Source organism: Lepus europaeus, chromosome 2, assembly GCF_033115175.1.
Source record: "Lepus europaeus isolate LE1 chromosome 2, mLepTim1.pri, whole genome shotgun sequence".
Taxonomy (NCBI): domain Eukaryota; kingdom Metazoa; phylum Chordata; class Mammalia; order Lagomorpha; family Leporidae; genus Lepus; species Lepus europaeus.
In genome coordinates this window covers 147,686,072-147,706,556 of record NC_084828.1, presented here as the reverse complement: position 1 = coordinate 147,706,556, position 20,485 = coordinate 147,686,072, and the positions used below count along the sequence as shown (strand labels likewise).

The 20,485-nt window shown below is 54.4% G+C and overlaps 1 protein-coding gene across 1 annotated transcript in view; it reads right to left on the bottom strand.

The window, feature by feature from the left end:
* Window positions 1-20,182, bottom strand: part of SLCO2A1 (solute carrier organic anion transporter family member 2A1) — a 73,890-nt gene extending 53,708 nt beyond the window's left edge. The window contains exon 1 of the mRNA XM_062178985.1: window positions 20,087-20,182. Coding sequence (XP_062034969.1) covers window positions 20,087-20,182 — 96 coding nt within the window. The remainder of the gene's footprint in view (window positions 1-20,086) is intronic.
* Window positions 20,183-20,485: the final 303 nt, after the last annotated feature.

Below are 20,485 nucleotides of genomic sequence, written 5' to 3'. Positions count from 1 at the left end.
TTGAGGAGGACTTGAAGACAAGACGAGGAGTAGAACTGGTTGGTGGGGCCAGCACTGTGGCATAGTGGGTAAAGCCACTACCTGCAGTGCCAGCATCCCATATGGGCACTGGATTGAGTCCCAGCTGCTCCACTTCTGATCTAGCTCTCTGCTATGGCCTGGGAAAAAGGGAGAAGATGGTCCAAGTCCTTGGGCCCCTGCACCCACATGGGGGACCCGGAAGAGGCTCCTGGCTCCTGGCTTCAGTTTGGTGCAGCTCCTGCCATTGCGGCCAAATGGGAAGTGAACCAGCAGATGGAAGGCCTCCCTCTCTCTCTCTCTCTCTGTCTCTCCTTCTCTCTGTGTGTAACTCTGACTTTCAAATAAATAAATAAGTCTTTAAAAAAAAGACCTCGCTGATGTGCAAAAGTCTGCTGTAGGTGGGAGAAGGAAGCCAGGTCAAGAAAGGGAACTGTGCCCTAGAGGGACCATCAGGCCACCTCCAAAGCCATCTGAGCAGGTAGAAGGCTTACCACGCCCTTTTGAAAGCTGGCCCGCCACAGGGCAGACAGCAAGGAGGCTGCTGCAAGGCTTGGGGCGGGTAGACAAGCCTCACGCAGGCAGCAGCAGTCGCCAGCGAGCGCCGGCAGGAAAGAGGTTCAGGGAAGGCTATGGCTGACGGCCAAGGAGTCTTGTGTGTGGCGGGGGGGGGGGCATTTCAGGGAGGCCCTGGGGCTGGGGGAGACCAAGCACAGGCATCCAGGAGGCACTGGGAGTGTGGAGGCACAGCCAGGCAGGTCAGGCAGGGACACGGAGGGAGGAGGCCACTGAGGGAGGAAGGGAGGGAGGTGGGGACGGAGGGTGGAAAGCGAGAGAGCAAGGGAGAAAGGGCAGTGGGGGGCGAGGGGACAGGGAGAGAAGCCCCCCTCCTCCTGCCCACCAGGGCAGCAAGACCAGGGCTCTCCAGACTTAGGAAGAGCTGGCAACAACTTGAGTCACAGATCTGAGCCAGGGGGAGCAGGGGGCTACCTGGCCGTGACCTTGGCAGCAATCGCTACTGGTTCCAGGAAACGAGAGCCTCATTTCCGCCAACACCCCAGCCTCTCAACAGGAAGAAAGGACAGGGCCCCTTCTGGAGCTTGTGGAACCCAAGGGCCCATCCCCAGATGAAAATGGGAACCACTGGCTGCACGCAAGGTCTTGAAATAAGTCTCCTCTGGGGCTGCCACAGTGCTGGAGCTCCCCGAGCAAGACTGCAGCCCCCAAAAGGTGTCTTGTCTCCGGTCCCTGCTCCCTCTGCTCCTGCTCCCTGAGGCTGCGGCCTCAGCACTCTGCGCACGGGCACGCTTCGGCAGAGCGCAAAGCTTCCCTGAAACAGAGCCCCGGAGGCAGCTGCCAAGAGGGCTCCACAGGCTCAAGCAGCCCGGACTCCAGGAGACCAGGGGACCAGCACTGGACAGAGCTCCAGCACAGCTCAACTCTCACTCTGCAGACAGCCAGGGCTCGGAGCCTGTTTCGCAGCTCCCGGCACGCTGGGTTTGGTCCCAGCGGGGTCTTTTGTCTTGTCTTCAGGTGGGCAGAAGTCTGTGCTCTGGCCCCCTGCCCAGCTCGTAGCTCCAGGAAGCAACAGGAGGGCAGGGGTCAGGTCATCTGCTGGGTCTTCTCTGGTCATCTCCAGCCAGCACAGGGGCAGAGGCACCTGCTTGTCTGGGAAGGCTCCCTCCTGCTTGCCTCTCTCCATCACCTCTGCTTGTTCTTGGACCTGCCCAGACACGGTCTTCTGTAGCCTCCCCTTGGGGACTTTCCTAGATGTCCTACAAGGCGCTCCCTCCACTCACTGGCCCCTGCCTGCCTCCCTCCTCCCTCTCTCCCTCAGAAGAGTGAGGAGGGAGAAGAGGAAGACATTTGTCTGACCAGGGAAAGGTGGAAGAAACTGTAGCAAGGTGAGAGCCAGGACCGTGGAAACCACCTAAGTCCTTTCTCAGCCATCTTCGCCAGGTCCAGATGAGAGAGCAAAGGAAACTGTCAGGCGCAGAGACCAAGGTAGAGGCCAAGACAGGCACGGTTGCTTCTGTCCAAGATAGTGCCCAAAACGTGTCTCCCTGGTTCCTGCACCCTCTAGCACTCCCCCGGACCCTCACAGCCACAGCTGTGCCTCGGGGAGCCACCCAGAGCCTCAAGGCCTTCCAACACCATGAGATGTGCAGTCTGAGCGTGGGCATATTAGGAGATTTTCACTCCCACAATGAATGACTGACACAACTGACTTCTAAAAAGAAAGGTGTGTTCAGGTCATAGTTTCAGAGGCACAAGTCCTGGATGAAGCAGGCCCAGGGGTTTGGTCTTTGATGAGGGCAATTGGCCTGGCAATGATGGAGCGTGTGTGAAGGCAGGTGCACAAGATGAGCAAAGAAGCAGAGAGAGTGGCTGGCTTAGACTCAGGCTTTTACAGGACTGGGTCGTTTCCCTCCTCTTAGTACCATCAGCATGTAACTCTGGGTATCTATGTCTGCCCGAGTCCAGGAGTCGCACTGCATTCCTGTAATAGCACTCGGTAATAAAGACAAGAGCAGATGCAAGGAGGAAGGCAAAGCTGCTCCTCCAATGCCCGGTTTCCCTCCAGGATTTAACACGAAGCTGTAAGTATCACCAGGGCACTCCTGACATCAGCCTGCTGCATCATTTACCATTTCCAAACTATCTGGGGGGAATGGAACTCAGCCTAGCACAGCAAGCTCTCGTGGCCCGGCACTTCCAGAGATTCTGCAAATCCCTTGCCAAGAAGGCTCTGCCTCGGCACCCTCCTGCCCTCCCATCTCCCCTTCTCCCGGCTCAGGCTGAGGTTCACAGCTTGTGGCTTTTGCCTGGATCGCAGCAGGAGCTCTGGAACACCTTCAGTGGCCTATCGGGGATGCTCCCCAAACTTCCTCTCATCAGTTACGGCTCCTGCATTAGAAGCTCATGTTCTTTGGTAACTATCTGAACTTGATACAGACTCCTGCCTCCCAATCACTGTCGTGACTGCTTGGGCCACAGGTGCATCTCTGTTCTGAGCAGCGCTTGCCTTTACAGCAGATGAGCTCAACCTTGGCTACGTCAGAGTTGCCCAGAGGCCTTGCTGAAACAGCTTGATGGGCCCCACATGTAGTTTTCCATCCAGTAGGCCGGGGATGGGGCCTAGCAGTTTGCATTTCCATGTGATGGTGACATTGATGGGCCGGGAATGATATTTTGAGAACCACTTCCTTAGACTCGAGTAGGTCTTCCTGGGTTTTAACCTGATTCCTTCCTTCTTGGAATCTCAAGGCTCAGCCTCTACAAGGGACTGCCAAAAGTTCATGGACAAGGCTGCATTCTCATTGAATTCCATTTTCCTACGAACTTACAAGAGTCCCCTTGTATGTGCAAATCCGTTCTACTGACCAGCGCACCCTCTGGGATCAGCCGGAATCAGTCCCCTGATTTCTCGGCACTTCCCTTGGCCACCTGCCCATCTGAGCACGGGGCTCCTTACCGGTGAGAATCTGGCTGCACTGTCCACATGGACCGAGGGTTCCTTTCCCAACTACTTTGTCTCACCTGGAGCTCTTGCAGGCAAGTGCAAGGGAATGTGGTTTCATCATCCACACCTGGAGGATTCTGGCTGGGATTTCTCCCTGCAGGTTTCAAAACTCATGAATGAAATCGTCAATAAGCACCTTTAGATGAGGAAGGATTAGCTAAGCAAATACCGACGCCTACCAGCCGCAGCCCCGGCAGCGGCAGACATGAGCTCACCGCACTGTTCCAACGTTGCTGACCGATTCACGTCCGCAGCCCAGGGGCCTGCGACCTTCGCAATGGGCCACGGAACACAGACTGTAGGCAGCACAGGCACAGGCTTCCAGTCACTGAGGCCACGCTGCTGTCAGGTGGGCAAGGCTCCGGCAGAGCTGGTGCCAGGGAGGGAGGCAGACCTTGGCCGTGGGACTTTCCGAGGCCCCACTGCAGGCCTCCCAGTCGGTACTCAGCCCCATCAGTGACTCTGGCTCCCCACAACCCTCTTTGTGGGCTTCCCTATTGCTCAGGGGTGCTCACCCCTCCGGAAGCCCTCTGCCTGCTGCTGCCTCATTTTGTCCTTCGCAGGCCCTGAATGTCACCGCCCTGTGATCCTAGGCCATTGTCTTCCATGTGTCCAGCTGACAGGGCTACCGTCCCTGTTCATTCAATCAAACACGAGTCTAGGCTGGGGAGGGCATCTGCAGGCGTGTTCCTATTTACCGCGGAGTTGCCCTGCTTTTCCAGCCTCCTCCTGTTTCATTCCATGGCTTGATTTTCCCTCTTACTCTCCTCTGCTTTGGAAGGTATGCAATCCATGTCTTCTGCCTTAATGACTAGCCACTGTCTTATCCTGTTGGTCATGACTATAATGAAACACCCGAGGCAGCTCACGTATAAAGAAAAAAGGTTTCTTTAGTCTGCAGGTTTGGAGGTTAAAGTCCATACAGCACAGCATAGGCTTGGGCTCTGCCAAGGGACCTGTGGCGGCTGGCAGAGTGCAATTCAGGAAGAGTCACAGGGCGCTCCGGGAAGCAGACTGACTGCTGGGGCGACCTCCTGTGAGTGGAGCCACTCAGGATTTGTCTTTCTGTGTCCGGCTCGTCCCATTAGTGTAACCTTGTTCAGGTTCATCGCCTCTGTAGCAGGCGTCAGAACTGCCTTCCCTTTTGAGACTGCATAATTCCCCACCGTGTGTCTGCACTGGGTTTTCATCCATTCAGCCACTGAAGGACACCTGAGTCGCTTCCCTCTCTGGGCTACTGAGAATCCCGCTGCTGTGAATGCCGAGACTCTGCTCCCAATTCTCTCGGATGTTTACGCAGAGGCAGAACGGCTGTGTCATACAACTTGCATTTTCAGTCTTCTGAGGACCTGTCATGTTCCTTTTCACCGTGGCTGCAGCATTTCGCTTCCCTGTGTAGTGTGCAGCTTGGTCACTTCTTTGCCAACACTGGTTACTCCGTTCTTGTTTTTATAATAGCCATCCTACTGGGCGTGAAGGGGTATCTCACTGTGGTTTTGAACTGCAGCTCCTTAATGATTAGCGATGCTGAACGGATGTCCATGGTCTTGTTGGCCATGTATGTATTGTTTTGGGAGAAATGTATATTCAAGTCCCTTGTCAATTTTTAAGAGGGTTGTCTGTTGTTGAGTTATAAGAGTTCTTTAGATAATCTAGATATTAATCCCTTATCAGATTTATGACTGCAAATATCTTCCCCCATTCTGTAGGTTGCTTTTCCATTCTATTGATTATGTCATTTGATGCACAGAGGTTTTTTGTTTGTTTGTTTTTACTGTTGGTGTAATACAAGTTGTCTATTTAAACATTTACTGTCTGTGCTTTTGGTGCCAAGAAATCCTTGACAAATTCAAGGTCATAAAGTTCCCCCTATGTTTTCTTCTAAGAGTTTTCTGTCAAAACTTGTTTATTTATGTATTTGACAGGCAGAGTTACAGAAAGAGGGAGAGACAGGTTGGCGCCGAAGCTCACTTGGCTAATCTTCTACCTGCGGCGCCAGCACCCCAGGTTCTAGTCCCGGCTGGGGCACTGGATTCTGTCCCGGTTGCTCCTCTTTCAGTCCGGCTCTCTGCTGTGGCCCGGGAGTGCAGTGGAGGATGGCCCAAATGCTTGGGCCCTGCACCCAAATGGGAGACAGGAGGAAGCACCTGGCTCCTGGCTTTGGATCGGCGCAGTACGCCGGCCGTAGTGGCCATTTGGGGGTGAACCAACAGAAAAGGAAGACCTTTCTCTCTGTCTGTCTGTCTCTCTCTCTCATTGTCTAACTCTGCCTGTCAATAAATAAATTAATTAATTAAATAAAAAAAGAAAGAGGGAGAGACAGAGAGAAAGGTCTTTCATCTTCTGGTTTACTCCCCAAATGGCCACAACAACCAGAGCTGGACCAATCCAAAGCCAGGAGTTTTTTTCCAAGTCTCCCACATGGGTGCAGAGTCCCAAGCACTTGGGCCATCTTCCACTGCTTTCCCAGACCATGGCAGAGAGCTGGATTGGAAGACGAGCAGCTGAGACGTGAACAGGTGCCCATATGGGATGCTGCAGGTGTAGGCTTAGCCTACTACACCACAGCACCAGCCCCCTCTTCTAAAAGTGTTTCAGTTTAGGTCTTCTATCTAGGTCTTTGATTCAATCTGAGTTAGTTTTGTGCCATGAGGTAAACATCACCACACCATTAGACAGTGTAAGTTCAATTTCTGGTTCCATCTGGCACAGTCTTGAGGTCTTAATTTTCAGGGACACTTTCCCCAGGTCCTGTTAGAGACGAACCCGCGGGCTGTCCTTGGTTTGTGGATGGAGTGCTTTCAGGTGTCCTCTCCCCCAGGGGCCCAGCTCCATGAATGGGTCTGAGTTTCTCCTCGCCCTGCTGTTTTTGGTACCTGTGGGATGACTAAAGCCCAGTCTCTGCTTAGGAGCTCCTTGAGGGTTTTGAAAGGCAGAGGAGACAGACAGAGATCTCCCATATGTTGGTTCATTCCTCAATTGCCTGCAGCAGCTAGGGGTTCAGCCAGATCAAAGCCAGGAGCTGGGGACTCTATCTGGGTCTCCAAGGACCCAAGTACTTGAGCTGTCACCTGCTGCCTCCCAGAGTGTACACCGGGAGTAAGAAAGAATCAGCAGCAAATCCAGAACTTGAATCCAGGAACTCCATTAAGGGGTGTGGGTGTTCCAAGCAGAATCTCCCCCTTTAAAAAAATTTATTCATTTATTTATCTGAAATGCAGAGTGACAGAGAGAGGGGGGCACACACAGACACAGATCTTCCATCTGCCAGTTCACTCCCCAGGGGGCCAGAACAACCAGGTCTGGACCAGGTTGAAGCCAAGAGCCAGGAACTCCACCCTGGTCTCCCACATGGGTGGCAGCAGGGACCCAACTACTTAGATCATTTTCCTTTGCCATCCCAGGCACGTGAGTAGGAAGTTGGATGGGAAGTGGAGTAGCAGGGACTCGAACCACTGCTCCCATATGGGATGCCAGTGTCTCAAGCAGTGGCTTAGCCTGCTGTTCGCATCACAACACAGCTCTGGCCCCCAGCAGCACCTTAACCTCTCTACCAAATGTCCAGCTTCCAGGATTGTTGACTGATCCAATCCACACCCGTGTCTCCTGCTGCAGAGTGCCCAGGTACCCTCATTGTTCTGGTGTTCATTTCTCTCACTTGAAGATTTCACTTTTCCTTTTGAAAGCTCAGCCACGCATTTAAATCTTTGGTGCTATTCTGTTTCATGGAGCATCTCTAGGAATTTATAGCAGGGGGGTGAGGGTATACCATGTTCTGTGAAGTAGTCACATCGATGGAAATCATAATCCACTATAGCTCTTTATGGCCCTTCTTACTCCATCTAGCACTGCCTTTGGAAAGAGGGACTTTGTCTGTTTCATGCTGCATCCTTCATACAGGGTTTCCATGCGAAAACCAGGAAGGTGACTAGTTAAAATTCAGAGTTCCTGACTCCATGTGTATTAAGCAGACTCCAGTTCAGACTCTGCTGATGTCTCTCACAGAAACCAGCCTTTCTCTCTCCCTCATATGACATGCTTTGTACCTTGCATTTGTCTGCGCATCCAGGCACTGCCCCTCTTACTCACAAGGGCTCTAGCCCACTCTGGATCATCACAGCATCTCCAGTGGGGATAGTAAGTGACCAGTAACAATGAATGAAGGAGTAAATGAAGCTCAGGCAGCCATCCCCGGTTCAAAAGCCCTGCTGTTTACAATCCTGACCGAAAGCTCCCTTGCAGATAGGGGGTGCCCAATCAAGGCTCACCAAATGACTGGGTGAGCCCACCCGTGGCTGCTCCCCCATCCTCCCAGGTGTGAACCCCAGGCTCAGGTCCAGATCTCCAGTCTGAAGATCCAGCCCCAGCTTCTGTCCTCACCGCCTTGCCCTCGGGCCCACTCTTCCTACAGGGCGAGCAGCCGATCAGATACACTGGTTTCTCTAAGATGTTTGGCCAACACTTAGGGCTGGATTCCTGAGCTCTGAGCCAGTCCCTGGGAGTGGGCATCAGGAGAGCAGAGAGGGCTTCCTGGGCAGAACCACTTCCTCATCTTTCCAGAAAAGAAAATGTTCCACAATCTTGCCCCTCTTTGAAACCTAAAGTACCGTTATCTCACTGTGCCGCCATCCCTTGGGAGCCGTGAGACGCAGATATAATTGTGGATGCCGAAATGCAGGGGAGTCGGAGACGGCCCTTCGGGAAATGGACTTGGAGATGGCCTCATCCTCTTGGCTGCCGTCCCAGCCACATCCAGGTCCACGCTCTGGGGCCGGGAGGCAGCCACTGCATTTCACACATCACACTGATGTCCCAGTGCTCCTGGCACAGGAGGGTGGGCCGTCACCACAGACTTCAGGGCTGGTGAATTGTCAGTTTTTTCTCAGTGTAAATATAGGACATGTTTATAGTAGAAAAATGCAAACCCTAGACATGCCCAAAGAAGGATTCCCATACAGCGAGAACCAGCACCGTTCAGCTCCTGGAGTCTTCTTGCTCTGCATGCACTGACTTTTACCAATTCAGATCATCTCTACCTATTTTGGTCCCTCTGCCTCCTTGTACTTAACATGAGAAGATGGCCTCTTCCCCAGGGTTTAAAAAACCATTTGTAAGTGATATTCCCTAGACGGATGTCCCATTTACTTACTGACGCTCTAATCGTTAGATGCACAAATTATCTCTTCACTGTAAGTTTCTGGGCAGATGACTTCATGACACAACACTGTGTCGCTGGCCAGGTTTCCATTTCTGCCCCCTTGGTTGCCCCATACCCACGCCAGGTATAAATGTTCACATGCCATCCAGCCAGGGTGCAGGTCTAGGTTCACAGTTGGAGCGGGAGACTATACAGCAAGACAGGAAACCAAGAAATGAATACTTTCAGGACAGTCAGTGTCGAATGTACCTTGGGGAAATACAACAATAAATATAAATGAGCCACTCAGCTGCATCTATTAGGATGAAGCAAGGAAGTGGCAAAGCTCTGGCTCAATTGTTCTGGATTTACAGTGAAGTGCAAGAGAGGAAAACAATTGTAAGACACAGTCTTCCCACAGAGCCCCAGCTCCAGCTCTATGTAATGGGGCAGGTCCCATGGGCCTCAATGCCCTGTGCTGTACATTTTGGATGACAGGCATCCCCAGCACAGCAAGGGGGCTTAGTCAAAGAGTGTTTCCAGCCTTGTCTGTATTATTTCACTAAATCTTCAGCATGATGGGTACCCCCAAACAGTTGCATTCACACCCCCTTGTGTTTTGTTTGAGGATACATACACATATGTATCCTCATAAAATGCGCCGTGTCTGTGATGCTAGCTCAGGAAATCATAACTGCTGCTTTTAAAAAAAAGGCTTTGGTGCCAAGGGTAGGGATTCTGAATTTTTGTAATTTTTAAGGCAACCAAAATAGAGTTAATCAATGATTGTACTCAGTCCTTGTAGATTTTATACATTTTCATCTGTGAAATTCAGTGAGGCCATGCGCTCCCAGGTCACTGACAGCTCTTCGAAGGAGGAGGCTTGAGCTGCAACAAGGAAGGTGTTGGCAGCACAGGAGGACAGAGTCCCAGGAGCAAGAGGGGTCTGAAAATGAAATGGACAACCAAGAGCCCCGGGAGCTCATGGCCCAGGTCAAGGACAGGTTCCAGAGGCAGAGCCTGTTCAGGAGACAGGACTGGTTCTTCATTAACTTGGCACTGCTGGTCTCGGGTGGGAGAAGAAGAAGAAGTGGTGCACGGCCCTGGAGCCCAGGCCAGGACCCACAGGAACATTCCTCTGACTGTGAGGAGAGATGTCCCCTGTGAGAGCTCCCTCCTGGGCCCTCAGTCCATGTGGTTCCCAGAGAGCCCTTCTCTACCCCTGCAACAAGCTGTTGTCCAGCTGACAGCTCAAGGATGGACTCTGTTGTGTGTCCAGGGCTCCTTCAGATGTGCCCTTGATACTCTGGGAAAGCTCCCAAGGTCAGGGGGAAGGGAGAGCGGGGGTGGGAGCACAGGCAGGAGAGGGTGGGAAGGAGGAGTGGGAGAGCTGGGGTGGGAGCAGCCCTTGGAACCTGCTGTGGATGGGACATGGTCTGTCTGCAGAAGTCCTTGTGTAGGAGCTTGGTACTGAGGGTGTGACTGTTAGGAGGTGGGGCCTGCTGGGGGCAGTGGGCCATGGTGACGATGCCCTCCGAAGGGCTTTAGCGAGTTAGCTCCCGCACAGCAGGTTGTTACAGAGCCGGCGTGGGCTGCCCTCCTGCTTCCACTATCACCACGGACCCTCTCTCTCACATTTCAGCCACACAGTGCCAGGAGGCCCTGGCCAGTTGCTGCTGCCAGCGCCATGCTCCTAGTGCCTCCAGAACTGTAAGCAAATGCACCTGTTCTGTAAAACCTACCATTCCCAGGTATTTCCTTCTAGCAACATGGGGCAGGTGAAGACAGAGCTGACGAGGGCATCACCAATGTGTAAGGCCTGGGAGGGCAGGGTTTCCATGGTGGGGAGGTCTCTGCCTGTCCTGTGCTGCCTTCCTGTAGCAGCCACAAAGCAGGAGGCACCCATGTGAGTGGTGACCAAGTTCGCTGCAGTGACCAGAACCAGCAAGGAAACCTCTGTGATCTGGGGCCACACATGACACCCAGTGGTGCCCACCTTCACAGCCCAGCTTGGCTCCTAGAGGATGGTGACCCAGGCCTGCTTTCTGTCTCAGCCCTGCCTAGTGGCCTGCGGTTAGAGGGGCTTCTGGGAGGGAGAGCCTGCTTTCCACCAGAGATGACAGCTTCTGTGAGCTTTGCCCAGTTGGGGATACACAGGTCTCGGCTCACCACTGCAGACACCAGCCGGGAGCCGACGCTGCAGCACGGTCTGGGTCTGCTCTGCAGTGCACCCAGCTCCCCATCACTGGGGCCATGCAAGTGGAGGAATGCAATGTCTTTGAGCAGATGAACTTTGTCATCTCGCTCCATTCTGAAATTCAGTAATTCAGAGACCAGGAGTCACCATCTTTGGTTTTATCAGCATTTGTGAGATATCAAAATGACCAGCAATGGGCACGGGATGGGCAGGGAGAACCTCCATGGATAAGCAAGAAGGAGAAGCAAGCCTTGCCGCTCCCCAGGAGCCCAGCCTCGGGCCTCCTGGCTCTCACCCACCTGCCCTCTGCACCTCCCATTTCTTCCTCCCATGGATTCCCGAGGTTTACCTCTGTTTCCAGCAGCACCCAACCCTCCTTGCTGAATTTCATTGCTGTAAAATGCTCGGCAAGGAAGGCAGTAGGGCGACCAACTTGTCCCAGTGGGCCCAGAGCTTCCCTTCTCCAGGTTAGAAGCCAGAAGTCCTGTGTGCTGGGACCATGCTCAGCACTGGGCAGATGGAGGCGCTCGGTCACGCCAGGGGCCAGAGCACTCGCAGGCCACTGTGTCTGGGAAACTCAGGTGCAAACAGCAACCCGGAGCAAAGGGCCTCACACAGCAGGCACTCAATAAATGCTTGCAGAGCTCCCAGCTGCCAGCCAGTTTCCCTCAAAGGCGCTGTGAATCACAGGGGAAGCTGGAAGTTTCCAAAAGGGCCCGGGGCAGAGCGTAGAACGGCTTGTCAAGCAGTCTGAGAAACTTAACACTCTCATCCTATCCTGCAGTCTCCTTGGCAGCCCATGGGCTCGAGCAGTGACTGCAGAAGCCGCCAACCCCTTCCCTGCACCAAGGCCCTTCCCTAGGGGTGGCCCACAAGACTCAGTCCCGGAGTCTCCTGACACCCACACTGCACACACCTGTCCCACTTAAACTGCCCAGGTACCCTTCCCTGTGAGCCCAACAAGCTGCAGGGTGGACTAACCAGATAAACTAGTTCCAACGTGGATGCTGCCTGTCTTGTGTTTCCAAGTTTCCCAGCTCAGTCTGCCCCACCTGGGAGAGCACATTTGGGAGACACGGGGGAGCCCCGGCACAGCCGCCTGGAGCATCAGCGTTCCTCCAAGATTTCGGAGGAAATACGACATACCATTCGGAAACACATATATAGCATGTGCAGAAAAATATAAAATTTATTTGGCTTTCAGATACAACACAAGACTGTATCAAAACCACAGGCCACACCCTAGCCACTACCCCCCATCCCCTCGTTCTACCCCTGTGTGGAATCTGTTCACTCCCTCCTGGAATTCCGCAGTAAGCCTCTTTGCAAACACAAGCCCAAAACCATGTCCTAATGGAGGCCCTCCAGCCTCTGCACCTGGCGTCTCCCAACAGGTGGGATAGAGCGCAAACAAAGTGGAACTTGTCTTCAGGACTCCCAGGTCATGCACGCTAAATTTCTAAGACAGGATTATTAGTCTGCCACATTTCTGGAGGTTGGGGGACAGCCTCGGGTGCTGATGAGACAGTTCCCAGAAGCCTCACATCCTGCTTCCAGCGGGTGCCCCCACGCTGCACCGGAGCCCCCAGTGTTTCCCCAGGAGTCTCTTAGCATTTCCACCTTGCAAACTGAGCAGCTGGAGAAGCAGGTTCTGGGCATGGGGAGGGCTGCCCACTGGGCAGGACGTCCCATCCTTCAACCCCTGTGCAGGTGCACTGAAGCCTGAGGCTTCTCACCTTGGTTTCACTCCCCACCCCTGGGCAAATTTAATCCATCCCAACAATGAGGCACACCCAGGGAATCAAGGTCCTCTAAACCAATGGACGGGGGATGGATCAAACACAGCTGGGTGCTTCCTGCCAAGTTTCAGAACAGATCTCCCAGCAAAGCTCAGGCCCAACTGGCCCTACTCCTACTCTCATCTCAATCAGCAACGTAACGGCATGAGATGAATATCTGATAAAGGGACTGCAGAGATCCCCAGACTCAGGCCCTAATGCTCGCTGACAGCAAGAGAACCTGTGTCACGGGAAGATGGGGGCTGGGAAAGGAGACAACCAGGGGGGAATTCCTGCTTCCCACATCCGGGGAATGCAGCCTTGGGTGAGCTCACCTGACATGGAGAGGCTCACTGCTCGCTCACATTAACACTGGACACATTCGGGAATGTGGATTTCAAATCAGGCTCAGGGGAAAAGACGCCCCACTCAGCTGAGGCCAGAAGAAAGGCCAGAACCATCAATACAAGAGCTTCCATCCAGCTCCCAAAGCAAGCTTTAAATCTGCCCTTAAATCTCTCTAAAAGCCAAAATAGAAGGGAAACTGAACGGGTGATAACATTTGGTATCCATCAGAGAAACGTAGCTGTGCAGGCTAAAACCAAGCTGCTACCCAGCTGTAAGCCCGCTGAGCTCCAGTAGTCACGGCAGAGCCGTTCCCGCACAGGCCAGCGCCACGGAAACGCAGACCAGACCCAGCGGTGCGGCTGACTGGTTCCGACCAGGCGCAAAGGTGATTCTGCAGCAGAAGCCGGGGCATCTCAGCAGCAGGTGCAGAACCGCCAGGCAGCCACAGAGCGCTCCAGCCTTGGCCTAGACCTCACCTGCATGGAAGCGAATTCAGGCTAGAACACAAATGTTAACGTAAAATTAGGAAACCTTTAGAAATAAAGCACTAGGGACAAAGGCTCATGAGGAGTTCTCAGGCAGGACCCAAAAAAAACTAAAAACTGAAAAAGTAGAATTCATCAAAATTAAACTTTCCCTCTGTAAAATACCCTGTCAAGAGGATGAAGAAATGAGCCTTGGATCAGAAGAACCAGTCTGCTGATCACATACACAGCCACGGGCTTGGCTCTGACTTACACACAGGACTTCCAAAACTCAGAGGTAAAGAAAACGGGCAAAACACACGAGCAGAAATTTCAACAGAGAAGAAAGACAAATATCAGCAAGGCACATGAGAAGACGTTCAATACCATTACCCACTAGGAAAATGCAAACTAAGACCATGGTGAGCTGTCACTACACATCTACATGAGTAACTCAAAGAAAAAGTAGTGACAAAACCAAACGCTGACAAAGCAAATGCACCTCTCACATGTTGTTGGAGCAGCCCTAACCCTAACCCTAACCCTAACCCTAACCCTAACCCTAATGCAAAACCACCACCAACTCTTGAAAGTAGTCTGTCGGTTTCTTAAAAAGCTTCAATATGCATCCTATGGGCACCCAGAAACAACAATGTGTATTCATACAAAAGCCTGGACATGGTCATTCACAGCACACGTGTTTGTAACAGTCCCAAGGTGCAAACAGCCTAACTGGCCTTTAGCAAGCAACCATTTCAACAAATTCTGGTACAGCCACATGATGGAATACTACTCAGCCATGAAAAGGTACAAATGATTAATAAGTCCACTAGCTCGGATGGATCTCAGGACCGTTGGGCTAATCAGAAAAGGGAATATATCGTGTGATTCCATGTATAGGATATTTCCCAAACGGCAAAGTGACAGCGATGGAGCAGAGAGCCCGAGCGGCGGATGGCGGTTGAGAAGGGCTGTCAATGTGTTAGCACAGGAGAAATCCCTGCAGTGTTGGCTCAGCTCTACCTTGAAGAGGTGGGGTGGTGGTTACACAAGCTACACATGTGATAGAGCCACATGCATACTCTTTTTAAATTATTATTATTTGAAAATCAGAGTTATACAGAGAAGGAGAGTCAGAGAGACAGAGAGGTCCTCCATCCGCTGGTTCACTCCCCAATTGGCCACAATGGCCAGAGCTGCACTGATCCAAAGCCTGGAGCCAGATGCTTCTTCCTGGTCTCCCACGTGGGTGCAGGGGCCCAAGCACTTGGGCCATCCTCCACTGCTTCCCCAGGCCACAGCAGAGAGCTGGATTGGAAGTGGAGCAGCCGAGACTCGAACCGGTGCCCATATAGGATGCTAGCACTGCAGGCACTGGCCCCAGAGCCACACACATACTTGATAGCAATGTTGATTCCTGCTTTTGATACTGTCCTGTAGTTATGTAAGAGGGACCCACTGGGAGAAACTGGGCAGAGTCTACACAGTGCTTCTAAGTGCTACTTTTCCTATGAATCTATAGTTGTTCCAAAATAAAAAGCCCTTCAAACACTCAGATCAACTCAAATTGTTTCTAGCACTGGGAACTCAGTTGATCCTCCTGTGATGCCCCCCTAAGGGAGACCCCAAGTACCGCAGTGGCAACTCTTCTGTGTTGAGTCTCTGGGAGACACACAAGCATCCACTCCTGCGGCTGCTTCTTCACGGCCCTTCTCAAGGGCAGCCAAGGGCAGAACGGCCAAGCACAACATAGGAACAGGGGCCACACCTGCCCAGACTCACACAAGGTGCTCTAAGGGGTCCATCCACGGCCCCTTCTCCATCCCACCACTCCTGGCTCTTGGGTGCTCTACGCCCAGGGCCTCCCAAGGCAGAAAGGAGGTTGAAGTAGGTTCAAGCCATGGGACAGGATGAAACGAAGCGGGAGGGTGTGGTTGAGGCTGGGGGACTGATCCCCTGCATTCCTCTGCACACAGTGTGGCCTCAACAAGATCGTTGTATCAGTTCTGCTTCTCCCAGAATGGAAAAAACACGCAGCCACTGTCACAAACAAAGCAGCATGATCAGGAAGAGATGAAAGGAGCGATCTGAAGTGCCCCCTCCTTCTGCTCCGTGTCGGTACGGTGTGGCGATGGTTGGGTGCGCGTCGAAGCTCCCTGTGCTGCAAGTGAGGTAATGGCGTCATAGCTCCGACGTCATTGCAGGGAGCCCTTACGGCTAATTTACCCTGGCAACCACAGAGAGATCTGTGGTCAAGGCTTAGGACAAGGGCACCACCTTCAGAAGGAGTTCGGGCAGTTCTGGCAGCACTGGGTTAGCTCCCGTGAGAGCGATGGTTGCAGAAGAGTGCGCCCGGCCCGCTGGCCCTTGCTTCCTCGCTTGCACACACACCCCTTCTGCATTTCCCTTTCTGCTTCCCCTCCATGCTGGGATGCAGACCGAAGGCCCTCGCCGTAGGCTGAACGGATGAGGCCGCCCCATCATGGACTTTCAGCCTCCAGACCCGTGAGCTCCCTAAACCTCTTTTCTTTAGAATCACCCAGCTTCAGGTAGTTGGTGATCACGACACAAAACGGATCGAAACAGTCAGCATGGCCAGGAGAGCACGAGAGGTCAAGGGGGCTCTGAGTGCCAGCCGGGGGGGGGGGGGGGGGAAGGATTGTGTGATGCCTGATCACGGGTTGCTGTGGTTCTCCCCTACACACACACACACACACACGGCAAGGCGCTGCTCCCTGGAGTCCAAGGCCCGAATAATGCCCCCTCTGCATGCAAGAGGGCGGCGGAGGAATCCTGCAGCACAGGCATGTTTTCCTGACTACCAAACAGGTGGCTGCAAACGGAAAAGTTAAGCCCAAGATGCCTCCCCAGGGTTGGAGGTTCAGGAAGCTGGGGCCATGGGCCACGACCCGGAACTGGCTCTCCTAGGTCAGAGGTCCATGGGGCTCCTCAGGTGCTGCTGGGAGAGCTGCCGTTTCCAGTTCTTCCCCAGACTTCCTGCCCCACTGGGCTGCCCCGCTGCTGGTGGGCTGGCCATGCTCTCCCTCCCCTGGGCCCTGGCTCTGGAAATTTCCTGACATTTGCACAGCAGGGACCAATCGACCGCTCTTTCTATAAGATAACCTCGGTTTGGCCCTCAAGGAAGGTTGAGTTTTAAGGAGAAACAGATCTCCCTGTGGCTGCCAGGGTAAGGGCTCCCTCCAACCAACACCTTCCACCCACATAACTGCGGGGCAGGCCTGGTTTTCATTGAGAGTTAGTGCTGGGGGATGGCCTGCTCCCTCTCACAGCGACTGCCAGGCAGGTCCCCTGCTGCCTCGGAACAACACAGGCAACAGAGGCAGCCTGTAAATGAAATATAATTGTGCTTATTGCTGCCAGAGGAGGCAGGCAACCCCTCTCCCTGCCCCCACACTTGCAGGCTCTCCACATGCAGTTCAGGTGGCGCCAAGCACCCTGCAGCCACGACGGCTCCCCTAGGTCCCAGCTAGGGTGTGCGGGTGTGTCCCCAGGGCCCCGGGGAACAAGCCCACCATGGGAGCCACACCACGCTGATGGTGAGGGCAGGGTGGCAGAGTGGTTAAGGCCTCTGGTTCCAGAGTCTCACCTATGCACTTCTTCTCTGCTCCACCTGTCTTTTGCGTGTCCACACACATGAGATTGGCATCACGAAGCCTTCTTTTCTTTCCCATCAGTGGAGACAAGGGCAGGACCCACCTGGTAGGGCTGAAGACAGGACAGCATGCGAGGAAAATCCCCGACACCATCACGCAGCTCAATTCCTGCTAGCTGCCCCTGTTGTCCTTTGCACATTGCTTTTGGGGTGAACTATTGCTCTCCTGCACTAGTAACTACGGCTCATGGGAAGGGTGGGGTATTTGAATGTGCCAGAACACTTGTTGAACAGATCCACAGCTCTCTGCTATGCCTGGGAAAGCAATGGACAACGTCCCAAGTCCTTGGGCCCCTGCACCCACATGGGAGACCTGGAAGAAGCTCCTGGCTTCGGATAGGCTCAGCTCTGGCTATTACGGCCATCTGGGGAGTGAACCAGCAGATGAAAGACCTCTCTCTCTCTGTCTCTCTCTCTCTCTCTGCCTCTCTGTAGCTCTGTCTTTCAAATAAATAAATAAATTTAAAAAGAGAGAGAGAAGTAGAAGAAAAAGAAGGAAGGAAGGAAGGAAGGAAGGAAGGAAGGAAGAAAGAAAGAAAGGAAGAAGAAAGAAATGAGAACAGACCCAGCACCGGCGCCCAACCCCAAAGAGACCAGCGTGGTGCACAAGGCTCTGCTCCTGAGCTTCATCCTGTGTCATCCAACAAAGCCCCACCTTGTGGAACCACTCTTATTACCCACTTTCCCAGGAAAGGTGAAAAACTCCTCTCTGCACTCCCCCCCGCCCACCCGCCCCCGTTAGAAAGCAGCTGGTGGGACGTGGACCTGAGTCTTCCTAGCGCATTCTCCCCACCTTAAACCAACACGGGGGGGGGGGGGGCTTTGCAACAAAACGGTTTGGTTAGTTTGCCCCAGCAAACAGGAACCTAGAAAATGACAGACCCTCTGGCTGGATGTCCTCTGTTGTCACCAGGTCACGCCTGTCATAAGACGGTGCAGCACATAGCACGCTGGGAGGGTGCAGGGTACTCCTTGGGAGGAGGAACTCACCCTTCCAACAGCAATGCCCCGGGACTGGGTGGCCCCAGGAGGGAAAGGCTTCAGTGACCATAACTGGCGGGATTTCTGGATCCCAGCTGTGCCTGGGGCTACACCAACTTGTACCTGGTTTCAGTGAGGCTAAGTACGGATATCTCCAAACTCCCATCTTAGAATTACTACGGATCAACCGAGGTAAGGACTAGGAAACTCGGGTTATTAACAGTTAAGAACAGCTCTTCACTGCGCTGGGCACCTCCGACCTCAGTGCGGTTAAATCATCAGCGGTGAGAAATGATTTATATCTGTCTATCTATCTATCTATCTATTCAATGAAAGATGCTGCCGTAAACGCACTGATTTTTAGGTACTCGGGTGGGGGCACCCAAAGGGACCAGCCTCCTCCAGCGTCCCTTCACCGTCAGATACCTGCTCTGGAACCCCCTTCTTGGTGAGAACGGAGGGAGACTGTCTCTTGCTCTCAGTCCTCCCCCCGAGCCTTTGCCTCAACCCTTGCCACTAAGTTCCTAACTTAAAAATACCCACATTTCGGCCGGCGCCGCAGCTCACTAGGCTAATCCTCCACCTTGCGGCGCTGGCACACCGGGTTCTAGTCCCGGTCAGGGCACCGATCCTGTCACGGTTGCCCCTCTTCCAGGCCAGCTCTCTGCTGTGGCCAGGGAGTGCAGTGGAGGATGGCCCAAGTCCTTGGGCCCTGCACCCCATGGGAGACCAGGATTAGCACCTGGCTCCTGCCATGGGATCAGCGCGGTACGCCGGCCACAGCGCGCTACCGCGGCGGCCATTGGAGGGTGAACCAACGACAAAAAGGAAGACCTTTCTGTCTGTCTCTCTCTCACTGTCCACTCTGCCTGTCAAAAATAAAAAAAATTAAAAAAAAAATACCCACATTTCAACAGCTGTCTGCTGAAACTTCTCTACAATGCTTGAAACCGTTAAGAAGCGTGAAGATTCTGAACTACCTTAAAATTGCTGTCTGATGTATACTCAGCTGTGAGTTCCATTCGGTCTTTATTTACCGTGGGGTGGGGAGACAGCAGAAGCAGGAGTGGGGAGCCCAGCGCCGCCACCAGGAACAATCTGAGAAAGTACATGGTGGGGCCCACTCTGGCCTCCAGACCCTCTTCAGTCCCCCACACGGAAGCAGCCCACACAGATCTCCTTCCTGGCTTTGCATCCCCTGGTTGCATCACTGGAGGCTTTGCCCAGCTCCATGGTACCACACGATTGTGGGCAATGACCTCCGTGCCCCACAAGCCCAAGGGGGCTCTGGTGAGAGTCCTGCAGCCTCCCACGTCTTCACCCAGCAACATCACCCGTGCCTGTGCCTGTGCCTGTGCCTGGTTCCTCCTCAGGAACCAACAAAACAGCCAGAGTGTGGACTCAACGGTTCTGGGGCCCTTGCATTCCTGAGAGCGGAAACGCACTTCCCACCCCATCCTCACCACGGCCAGCACCTCTCTGCCTGCTGCTCCCCATAACTAACCCGGGGCAGGCACCTGCGTACACATCTCCGAGCGGACCCAAGGGCCATCTGCAGATCAGGAAGGCTGGTCCAAGCATGCAAGCTGGTTGCCGGTCTCTCCAGCCTCTCAGAGAGGCGGGCAGGTGGCACAGCCCAGGAGGGAAAACGTCCCTCGGCCACCCATTCCAGGGCGAGGTGGGCTCTGACCCGCGCAGTCTGGGAGGGACCACAGCCTGTCCCCGATGCGGTGCCACCCTTCGCACCTCCAAGCCACTGCCCGCAGGAGACGCCATGGGGTTCCTCGGGATGCGCCGTGCGCTGTTTCAGCCCGAGAGCACGCAGCTTCCTCCCCGGGTGCCGGGACTCGGACTCGGTCCCGTTCCGGACCCTGGCGACGGCGTGTGAACGCTCGCACCCGCAAGCGTGCGCCCAGACCCCGGGGTTGCGACCCGGGATCCCGCGGCGCCCCGACGACTCCACTCACCTTAATGTTGCCGAAGACGGAGCGGGGACAGCGGCCGGCTCGGCCAGCGGAGGCGTCGCTGCCCCGGCGCGCGCCGGGCTCGGGCAGGAGCCCCATAGTGGCGGGCGGCGTCCTCGGTGTCCCGGCCGAAGCGGCGGCTGCAGGGCCCGGGGCTACCGCGAGCAGGGGCTGGGCCGGCGGGCGGCGAGCGCGGCGCGCAGACTGAGCGAGGGAGTGCGCGCCCAGAAGTTTTTATAAAGCGGCCGCCGCCGCCGCCGCCGCCGCCGAGGAAACGCGCGCTCCCTCCTCCCCTCTCGCCGCCGGTGTCCCAGGCCTGAGCCCCCGCCCCCACCCCCGCCGCGGCCACCCCTCGGACAGGTGTGACGCGGCGGCCCGCAGCGCGCGCCAGCGACCTGGGCC